We start from the raw sequence: 10893 nt of genomic DNA on the forward strand, positions 1-10893 counted from the left end.
CCAACCCCCCTTTCAATGCAGCAGTCCTGCCCACAGCCATCCTTGGGGGGCCTCGAACCTCCAACCTTCTGGTTAACAGCCAGACACACTGATCCACTGCACCACAGAGGTCCTTAGTGAAGCGCATTATGTACAGTAGAGGCAGCGACCATTTTGCGCAGGGATTCCATTCCTGGCCCCCGTGCGCATTGGCAGAGCGTGCATAAGCCTGTTCCTCCCTCTCCCAGGTCCAAAAGGACCTGTGCACCAGTGGTTGTGCATCAATTGAATTTTAGACAGTATAATAGCTATGTTAAGCTTTACTTAAGCTAGAATTACAAGAGTGTGGCATTCTTATGGAACGTTAACAACAAGGAGGTAATACTTCGAGATGTGTATAATTGTTTTCTTCCGCCTTGCAGGAAGGGCAGCCAACCCTCAAAAATCTAGCCTTGTTTAATGAAACTGAGTGTTATAGCAGAAAAACAAAGATATACATACACCCCCCCATGACTGTCCCAAGTTCATATTCAAGGTGCCAAATGATTCCTTGCTGTTTTTGCTGCAAAAGACCAATATTGGCCGCACCTCCAGAATACAACAAAACATGACCAGCAGCCTAGGGATGAAAAGTCTTTCACCTTATTTCTGTGCCCCATGCAGATTCCCAGGTGTAGATTTTAAGGCACGCAGCTGCTGAGGTTTAGGTCTTGACAGTTATGTGCAAGTCTCTCAAAGTAAAGTGCTCAATTACCAGTTTGTAGGTTAAAATTACACAGCCCGTGACAAAAAGAACTTTTATATATACTTGAGTTTACACAGAGCTCTCCTCCTGCAAACAGCTTTTCTAGAGCTACCTTTTAAGTCAGAACTACTCCCATTGGCTTCCAGCAGCATACAGGTAGCGTGTAACAGGCAAAAAAGATCTGGATAAGAAAGCAGAGAACAGTGCTTGTAACAGTGCTAAGAGGAATGTACGTTTGCATATTTGGACCTTTCAAACAAAGACAAAACCCCACAGTACTTTAGATTCTCCATTTTAGCCAGTATTCCAGCATATTGCATAGCAGTACATTCATCGGCTACAGAAAACCACCGCCAGAGTCAGCCAGACGATTCCAACTTTGATCCTCTCCCTCAGTTTTGCTCTTTCATACTGTATAGTGGGTCCACAAGTTTGTTGTGCACGTGCATTAAACCTTGAGAAAAGAGAATCAACGTTAGCAATACTTCAGTATAGATGAACTGTCATTCTGTGTCTTTTCTTATCCTCTCTATCAGCAGGCTATGGAATCCAGCTCCCATTTATTGCTAGTCACCAGGGCCAATTGTCAGGGAAGGGAATAATAGCAGTCATGATTTTATTATTTGTACCCCGCCCATCTGACTCGGTTGCCCCAGCCAGCAGCTGGGCCAAACAAAGAAGTGGGATCATGGAGAGAAGTGCTTATGCATGCCAGATTAAAGACAATACCAAGGAAATTCTGCAGTACTAACAGGCAAATTTGCACTTCGAGGTTCAAGAATCATGAAATTGTAGAGCTGGGATCCCTAGAGTCATGTAGTCCAACCCCCAGGGTGGGCTCGAACTACCAACCTTCTAGCTAACAGCCAGACACACTGGCCCGTTGTACGTCTAAACACCCCATCAAGGAATAAATGGTGCATATATATACCATTATTCATTAAAATAACTTGGATGGAAACAGGGGAGACTACTCTGGCAGAAGCCTGGTGTAAAATTGCAGCTCACCTTTAAAATACTTGACCGTTTTAACTCTTAGTTCTAAGGTGGCGTCTTCATCACATACAAAGATAGTGTGAGGATGTTGCTGAAAAGCAGAAACTGTCCACATGTGATTGACCCCCTCCTCAATTGCCTTGTACAAGGCAAAAGCTTTGTGCGCACCAGTGATTAGAATCATCACCTGGAAGGAAAGAGCACCATCATTTTGCAAAGGAAGATCTGCAGACAGTTGTTGTTATGGCAGATAACAACATCAACTTTGTTAGACTGGTCATGTGCGCATGCCTGATTATCGTCTTCCAAAGCAACTTAAAAATGGAAAGCGTAATGCTGGTGGTCAACAAAAAAGGTTTAACGACTGTCTCAAGGCAAATCTTAAAAAACGTAGTATAAACACCCAACAACTGGGAAACGCTGGCCTGCGAGCTCTCCAGTTGGAGAACAGCCTTTATCAAAGGTGTCATGGACTTTGAAGACACTCGAACTCAGAACGCAAGGGAGAAACGTGCCAAGAGGAAGGCACGCTTGACAAATCCATACCATGATCAACTCCCGCCCGGGAACCAATGTCCCCACTGTGGAAGGATGTGTGGGTCCAGAATTGGCCTTCACAGTCACTTACGGACTCATTGTTAAAATCCGTGTTTATGGAAGACAATCTTACTTGGCTACGAGTGATCGCAGAAGAAGAAGAAGAAGAAGAAGAAGAAGAAGAAGAAGAAGAAGAAGAAGAAGAAGAAAGAAGATGGCAGATAATAAGCACATATTTCCTACTGACATTGTTATGCTCCTGTAAGAAGACACTGCCAAAGTCAACCTTGTACAGGCAGTAGAGGACATAAACTTGACAGAATTGAGATGCAGAAGTGTGTCCCCGTTCAAATAAAGTAGTCCACCTAAAGGCTGCACTGTAATTGGAGGGGGGGAAAATATTTTGTCCTCTACAACTGCAGTGTTTCTCAAACTTGGGTCTCCAGCTGTTGTTGGACTACAACTCCCATCATCCCCAGCTAGCGGGACCAGTGGTCAGGAATGATGGGAGTTGTAGTCCTACAACAGCTGGAGACCCAAGTCTGAGGAAAAATTGAATCAAGACTGTGCACAAAGGGACCCTAGGGTGTTTTCCAGTGCCCAGCCCCTTGAGGTTTTTGGTTTTTATATATAGAAAACATGTATGCAAACTAACTCTGCTGCCACATTGGTTCTTTGAGCACACGGGACCACCACCACCTCAATTCCTCCATCAGCATTCAACGCAAGGAGAATCGTAAGGGTTGTATAATTAGCAAAGTCTGGCTATAGTGTGGGGGTGGGGAGAAGGGAAATAGGCAGCTGTGGCCCTGGAGCATCATTGACACTCTCCCCCTGGCACCCCTTCAAACAACTTTCCCCCCCTTCAGCAGAAAACAAGAACACTGTGAAACAGCAGCATCTATTTTAATGAGATTACATGCATTATCGGCTCAAGAGGAAGCCAAATCTAGAGTACAGTGGCACCTCGACTTACGAGTGACTCGACTTCCGCATTTTTCGACTTCCGAATGACCTCCGGAAGCAAAAAAATGGCCGCCGCTTCCGAAATTTTCGACTTCCGAAGTGAAAGCGGCGGCACGATACCTCAACTTACGAAGATTTTAATGCGCTTTTTTGAGGTACGATTTTTTTTACCGTTCCGAGATGGCGGCTTCGACTTGCGAAGATTTCCACTTACGAGTGCGCCTTTGGAACGGATTAACTTCGTAAGTTGAAGTACCACTGTATTATTTTATTCAGTTCAATCAGGATGTTAACTGACAGTAAGAATGATACTAATGGATTGGGAATAAAATTACCGTTACACCTCTAGCACCTCGTCCAACTTGGGAGGAAAAAATTGTTTACCAGCATCATCAGTTACACCGCACAAAATAAATAAACATGCATTATTAGCACAGAATGTTTGTAGCAATGATTCATTTTGCAATTCCATTGTTTTGCAATGAAATGTAGCAGATCCACTTCTTGTCTAAAAGCAACACACCACAAAAATATCCAGAAGAGAAAGAAAAAATATTCTTACTTCTCTAGCATCCATCACGGTTCCCACGCCAACTGTTAACGCCATAGTAGGAACTTTAGCCAAATCTCCATCAAAGTATTTTGCATTTGCCAGAATGGTGTCCATTGCTAGCGTCTTCAATCTCGTTCTTGATACCAAACTTGAGCCTGGTTCATTGAAAGCTATGTGACCATCTGGACCAATGCCTTGAAAGAGCACACACAAGGAAGACAATGTAGATGGGAATGTCTGGTAATACTAAACAACTTTATGCAGCAGTAGATTGGTGGCATTCATTCTAAGCTATAGTTGATAGTTTGCTTCTAAGAGCATCAGAACTAAACATACCTTTATCTTGGTAGTTTCGTTCATAAGATGTGCTCCAAACTGCAAGTTGAACAACTTTGCAGCACAGCATTGAGCGCATATGTAATATAAACAGATGGTGTTTATTATGAGCCAAGCTTATAGGCTAGTCCCACTATGTTTAATAAATCATTCCAACTATTTTTGTTCCACCCAGATACTTTTATTAGGTTGCAATCCCCCCCCCCACTTGCCTGAGAGTAAATCTTATTGAACTCAATGGGATTATTCAGAGTAGACCGGCGCACAAAATTTTGTTTGGTAATTATGCATTACTGATTTGAGCGCTCACTGAAAAACTCCTTTTTTGCCACCATTGTTGAATAATATATATATATATATATTACCTCCAACAAATAGATCTATTCCACCAGCTTCCTCTATCTTTTTTTCAAACGCATCACACTCTGCCTTTAGATCTGCAGCATTTCCATCGAGAATATGAGCGTTATTTGGATCTATATCAATATACTTGAAAAAATTGTTCCACATGTAAGAATGGTAGCTTTCTGGGTGACTTCTGGGAAGCCCTGGAACAAAAGATCCAACACAAATGCTAATTTACATTAGTTATCCAATTACTGGACTGTGAACAATTTTTCTAGGATTACATGGCATACATGTAAACCACCCAGTCCCACCCTATTTTGCAAAAAACATTTAAGACAAACCTACCAACGTATTCATCCATATTGAACGTCTTCACATACTTGAAAGAAAGATCTCCTCTTTTGTGATATTCTATCAGTTTTTTGTAACATCCCAGAGGTGTACTTCCTGCAAGAAGCAAGTTCTCATTATTTCATGCACTCTGAAAAAAAATACCTTCACGGTAGTCACAAACTGCAAAATAGTCACAAATCCAGTTGATCTCTGAATCTAGGTTTGAAGGATTGTTGTTGAGTACACATGCGGCAAAACCTCAATTTATACCTTCCAGTATTTCACAAATGGATATAGGACATGTGTTTATTTTATTCTTACACTATGGGTCTTTCTCTCTTAACATCCACCTTTTATTATTAGTAAGGTAAAAAAGGTAAAAAGGACCCCTGGACGGTTAAGTCCAGTCAAAGGCGACTATAGGGTTGCGGCGCTCATCTTGCTTTCAGGCCGAGGGAGCCGGTGTTTATCCACAGACAGCTTTCTGGGTCATGTTGTCAGCATGACCAAACCGCTTCTGGTGCAGCGGAACACCATGATGGAAACCAGAGCGCACAGAAATGCCGTTCACCTTCCCACCGGAATGGTATCTATTTATCTACTTGCACTGGCATGCTTTCGAACTGCTAGGTTGGCAGGAGCTGGGGCAGAGCAACGGGAGCTCACCCCATCATGGGGATTCGAACCACCGACCTACAGCACAGCAGTAACCTAGAGAAGCAGGAAGATAAATACTTGTTGCAGCAACTTGCTCGTCACAGGACTGGACAAGTTGCTAAGCTAGGTGTAGCACTGTCATGCAATAGTGCTTGAAATACAGTGTGTGAGTAACTGGACCCACAATGCTTTCCTTTTTATGGGTAGCTTTCCAATACAGCAGAAAACAAACTAATACATCTGAAGATTTTTTAAAATGTTATCACACATACCTACACAAAAGCAAAAGAGAAAGAGTGATTTGATAAAACAGGAGCAGCTGGAAGATACTATCCCAAATCAATGATCGCTCTAAAAGTAATCACGGCTACTTTTACAATAACAGCTGTCTACTGGTTATTATAGAGATACACTACCTCCAAGATCAGAGGCCACATGACTCAGGCTTCCGTAAGACATATCTGGTTGTTAAGCAGGCTGCCAGACTAGACATGACCCCGGTCTGACGCAGAAGGGCTTTTATTAGGTTTTTATTCTGTGCACATTTATTTAGAAGCTAGTCTGTATACATACAGGATTGCAGACCACCTGCTCCCCACAAAAAACACCTAGGCACAGGTGATTCTCAAAGCTGACTTGCTCTGGAGACTCCACAGAGATAGAACCTGCTCCTCTGCATGTAATGCATCCAGAAAATAAACCTTTCTCTAGAAGCCCAGAGTCAGCAGTCGCTTGAAGGTGCTCCTACCAATCTTACCCCCTCCTTCAAAAGCCAGGGATCCGTTGTCAATACACGAAGTTCAGGGCTTCCAGCCATCTTTTTCGGCAGTCACTAGCTACTTCCAAGCCTTGCTTACTTTCTTTCTTACCGCATGAATGTGTAACAAAACTCCAGAAGCCATTTTCATTAGGCTACTCTGGAAGCAGGCAATTTGCAGTACTTGTGTGTATGTACACACTTTCTGCACCTTGGAAAAATCCATCTGGATCCTGGGGAGGGGGGTGGTTTGGAGAAGTTGGAAAAGAAAAAAATATCCTATGTTCTTTCCTTTACAGCCCCTCCTGAGACTACTGGGCTTTCTGGGATAGGTGTGTATCTGTGAACCCACTTTAACTGCCTTAAACAAAAGGGGAAGTGAGTGTCTTATGGTTGAGAATAGAAAGCAGGATGAGGGAGGAACTCGCAAGCCTGGCCGGAAGGAAATTATCCCACAACAATACACAGGCAGTTGAAGGATGAACAGTGGTTTCCTGCACAGCGTGGGGTCATGTTCGGTGCCCACTTGTAGAGCTGGAAGGGACCCTGGAAACTGAAGCATCCATGACAGATGACCATCCAACCTCTGTTTTAAAACCTCCAAGGAAGGAGAGCCCACCACTTCCGGAGGGAGCACGTTCTGCTGTCAAACAACACTTGCTGCCAGAAAATTATTCCTGTTTAGTTGAAACCTGCTTTTCTTACAACAGTATTGGTTTTCATTCTCTGATACTGTGCTAGGAGAGCTGGATTTTGGGCAGTTCCCCTGCACAGGGCGCTGAGCCAAGGAGCCGCGAAATAAAATAAATAATAATAATAATATCTATATTTATATATGTGGCAACTCAAAGTTGGGTGTGTGTCAAATTCTGTCCTCCTCACTCAGGGCACCCTATGTCTGTGGTGCTGGATTTTAATTCAGAGGGCCCCTGATGTGTGTGTGTGTGAGAGAGGCAACCCTTCCCCCCTCCCCCAGCAATTTTAAACAAATAAATAAATGCCAAGCAATTGGCATTCACTTACCTGTTGGCAAGCCCAGAGTGAAATACCTGCTCTGGCTTGGTTTGTGCTGGATGATGCGGTTGCAGATATACTTCGCGGCCCACTCGCTGGCCAGGTCGTAGTTGTCAAGGATCACCAGCCTCATCCTCCTCCTCCTTCCTGGAAGATGCAACGGAGAAGGGGCGGCGGCGGCAGCAGCGAGCAAAACAAAACAGCAGCAGCTGCAGCGACTCACTACCCGGCCTATGGAAGCGGGCGGACTTCCGGCGCGAGCCCCGCCCCTTTCGGCCGCCGCCGCCGCCGCTGCTTCGGCAAGTTCCGCGGTTATGGGAAAGGGGTGGGGCCCCTTTTCCCGAGCCGCTGAGGAAGGGGCTCGGAGAACCCAGCGCGCGTGCGCAAGTTCGGCTATAAATGCCTGCCAGCCGCGGCTCCTCGCGTTATTCGCGTTTGGGGCGCGGAGTGTGAGCCTTGTTGTGTTAAGAGGGGGGGAAGGGGCAGGGGCAGGGAGAGGAGCGGTTCAAGGAAGCATTTTTTTTTTAAAAAAAAAATAAACGCTGCTTTGAAAGGGAGGAGGCTTTTTAGACGAGTTTTTCAGACGGTGAAAGGAGAAAAGAAAAATGCAATCATTATCTGAGGCAGTGCTAGAGGGGAAAAGGCAAACTTCCTACCCCCCCCCCTTCATAGTTTGTTAAACGTGGGAAGAATACTTTGCCAATGCAGATTAAGGGTAGGTGGGGAATTAGCTTTGAGAGTGGGCTAAATGCAAACTTGGGCAGTGTAAGGGGGGAAATGCAATCTCCCCCATCATAGTTTGTAAACGTGGGAAGAATATTCTGCCAATGCAGATAAAATCGGATTGTTCTACATGAATTGCAAGGGTAGGTGGGGTGAAAATGCAGTACCTATTTTTTTTTGCTGGTATGCCAAAAAATGAAGATAATGTTAAATCAAGTTTATTTGCATGCTGCTTTCCTACAGTGAGTTGTGCGCATAGCAGCTGACAGCAAACATTCCAAGCAAAGTACAATTAAAATCGGAAGGAATTAAATGCTTACCAAAAACACCAATCTAGGTTTAAGGATACGAGTACAAAACAAAAACACGAGTTAACTAACGAGTTTCTGGTAAAAAAAAAAAAGACATGCAGCTGGTTCCTATATACTTGTTTCAGAGGAGGCTGCTACCAGCAAAAGGCAAATGTCTCCTGGTAGTACCTTTTCATAACTTTATAAATCTGAGATTGCCAATCCTTGCATGAGTCTCACAATTAATTTGGGTACTCTTGCCTTTTTCCTGCCAAATGAACTTTGATTGGATTATGGATTGGATTGTAGGAATCAAATTATTTCTTTGCTAGGAAGCATGTGATTTTTAAGTCTAGTTATAGAACTCTTCACTCTCACTACCCATTTAAAGATCTTGTTGAAGTTTCCTGCGTGTAGTGACTCCTATGTGTTTTTGTTGAATCTCTTTTCCTGTAATGGTTAGGGGCAGATAATTTTATTGCAGCATTTGAAAACTAGAATAAATGTCTTTTGCATGCTGCCATAGGCCATTGCAAGTACAATAAGATACAGGAACATAAGTACGTACATTCTGTTTAAAATAGTATCAAGGTTAATACCAACCTTTAAAGTTTATTGGGGGTACTCTTGCCTTTCTGTGCTGTCACTGGAAAAAGTAACGATGAAATAAACTTGCTTGTAAATTAAGATTAATCACCATGACCTAAACTGTGCATCCATTAAAGTGACACAAAATGAGAATTTTTGGGACAGAAATTCAAATGGCAATGCAATAGAAATTCAAATGGCAATGCTACATTAACAAATTAGAGGGGGCAGAATATATGCTTTTAAACTCAAATCCTTCTGTAGGCAAGATTTTGATGGAGTTACTCAAATTAACCATACTAGTCTTAGATCAATATTTATATGGGGTCCTGCCTGTGGGACAAGTTTTGCTATTTATATTTACTGAGTTGAACGCTGAAACCAGGTTTATGAAAGCGTGAAACATTCTTGGAGAGTCTGTGTAGTTTAAATTTGCAAAGAACATAGTTAATATTGTTTCTAGCTTTATGGAATCCCAATTGTGCCTCTGATACTGTTGGCTGAAAAAGGTATCTAGAATAACCACTGGTATTTTTCTAGAAAGAGGCGTCAGAATTCACGAATTCTTCCCTTGTTACCCTATATAATGGCAATGGTACCCACCTGAGAAGTGCAATAAGTTTGAGTGGCAGCTGAAATTTTTTAGTTTGAGGGATCTTGGAAAATACCTTTTAGGGGTATTAGGGAAAGGAACACTATTGTGTCTTTCATCCTGGGTGGGGTAGAATGTAAAGTCTTGCCAGGTTCATTTTCAAAAACTCTAGATCTGGGGACCAAATACGGGGAAGATTTTCATGTGGGATTCTTGTCAGCAATTGAATGAATCCCCCAGCCTTTCCCAAGTCAATGTCCACATGACCAATTAAACTCCTGGGCTTTAAATGAGATTTATTAGAAAATTGGAGTCCTTGGAGAATACAGGAAATAAAGTAGAAAGGTTGCAAGGACTCAGGCCAGGACGGCAACAAACAATGGTTTTCTCTATATGTTGTTGAAAGTATAAAACAAATTCCAGTTACGATTGTTAACTGCAGGACAAGGCCCTGTTTCGTTAATCAGCTATCGTTTTAGTTTTATGGTCAAAGTACCGAATGTGTCTGGCTAGCTAGCTCTGTTGCACCTTATAAATGCAGTATCGGATTATCTTTCCTACCTTCCCCTTCTCCCAAACAGACACACCTTGTGGTCACACGTTTGAGATTTATGTATATTGTCATGCGTTCACTTGAGAGTGCTAAACAGATTGGGTCAAGATGGCACATGGAAAGAGGATATTCACAAGTCTTATATATATTTAAAACATCCCACCCACTCTAAAAGGCCCATAGAGAATTAAAAGACAAAGGTTAAAAAGTAATGTTTTTGCTTGGTGCAGGAAATAGGGCCTCTGGCCTCTTCTGCAGCCCAGATTTTGTAGTTGCTGTGGTCCTCAGAACAGCGCAGCCACCAGATATGAGTAATTTGTGAATTAATGCTCAGTATATACATTGCTGTCATGCAAACATAATTAAAAATTTTGCTCCCTCTCCTTGCTTGAAATTTCATTGATCGATAGGATTAAGTTTAAGATTCAGGGTATTCAGTGTACCTGTTAGCCTCCAGTGTTCAGATGCCTTGTTTAAATGTACAATATTTGAAATTTAAAACTTTGTGCGAAACATATATACTAGCCACCAGATGGCAGAAAAGGCTTGTGAATGGCTGAAAAATGAACACCAAGTGTGCAAAAAGCCTAATGAAGGAATTACTATGATTGGCTTGAGGTAACCAGCAGTCTTTTTGTTCTCTCTGCCTATGCTCCTTGCCCTGATCTGAAATGGGAAGTCCTGCTGATGTGTTTAATGGTTTGCTGCTGTTGAAAAAGCAGTATAGTTACTTCTGTACATGGCCCCTGCAGCCATTAGAGCAGGCATGCCCAACCTGCGGCCCTCCAGATGTTTTGGACTACAATTCCCATCATCCCTTACCACTGGTCATGTTAGCTAGGGATCATGGGAGTTGTAGGCCAAAACATCTGGAGGGCCGCAGGTTGGGCATGCCTGCATTAGAGGGTTGCAGTCTGCTCAGGCGA

General features: G+C 43.0%; 1 protein-coding gene across 1 annotated transcript; it reads right to left on the reverse strand.

Annotated features, from left to right (window-relative positions):
- Nucleotides 1–281: 281 nt before the first annotated feature.
- On the reverse strand, nt 282–7404 carry GNPDA2 (glucosamine-6-phosphate deaminase 2). The gene is made up of 6 exons (XM_033159805.1): nt 7231–7404; nt 4806–4907; nt 4478–4660; nt 3786–3970; nt 1733–1907; nt 282–1178 (listed from the first exon to the last, which is right to left on the reverse strand). Exons 1-6 carry the CDS (start codon nt 7352–7354, stop codon nt 1117–1119), a joined length of 831 nt encoding a protein of 276 aa, XP_033015696.1. The 5' UTR covers nt 7355–7404; the 3' UTR covers nt 282–1116.
- Nucleotides 7405–10893: the final 3489 nt, after the last annotated feature.

Source organism: Lacerta agilis, chromosome 9 (assembly GCF_009819535.1).
Source record: "Lacerta agilis isolate rLacAgi1 chromosome 9, rLacAgi1.pri, whole genome shotgun sequence".
NCBI classification, from domain to species: Eukaryota; Metazoa; Chordata; class Lepidosauria; order Squamata; family Lacertidae; genus Lacerta; species Lacerta agilis.

Excerpts from the sequence above, each read along its gene's own strand:
- GNPDA2 (XM_033159805.1), bottom strand. The coding sequence starts at position 7,354 with ATGAGGCTGGTGATCCTTGACAACTACGACCTGGCCAGCGAGTGGGCC. Across the intron at positions 3,971-4,477 it reads AATAGATCTATTTGTTGGAG|GCATTGGTCCAGATGGTCAC; the intron begins GTAATATATATA and ends TGCTCTTTCAAG. Across the intron at positions 1,179-1,732 it reads AACGGTCAAGTATTTTAAAG|GTTTAATGCACGTGCACAAC; the intron begins GTGAGCTGCAAT and ends TCTTTTCTCAAG.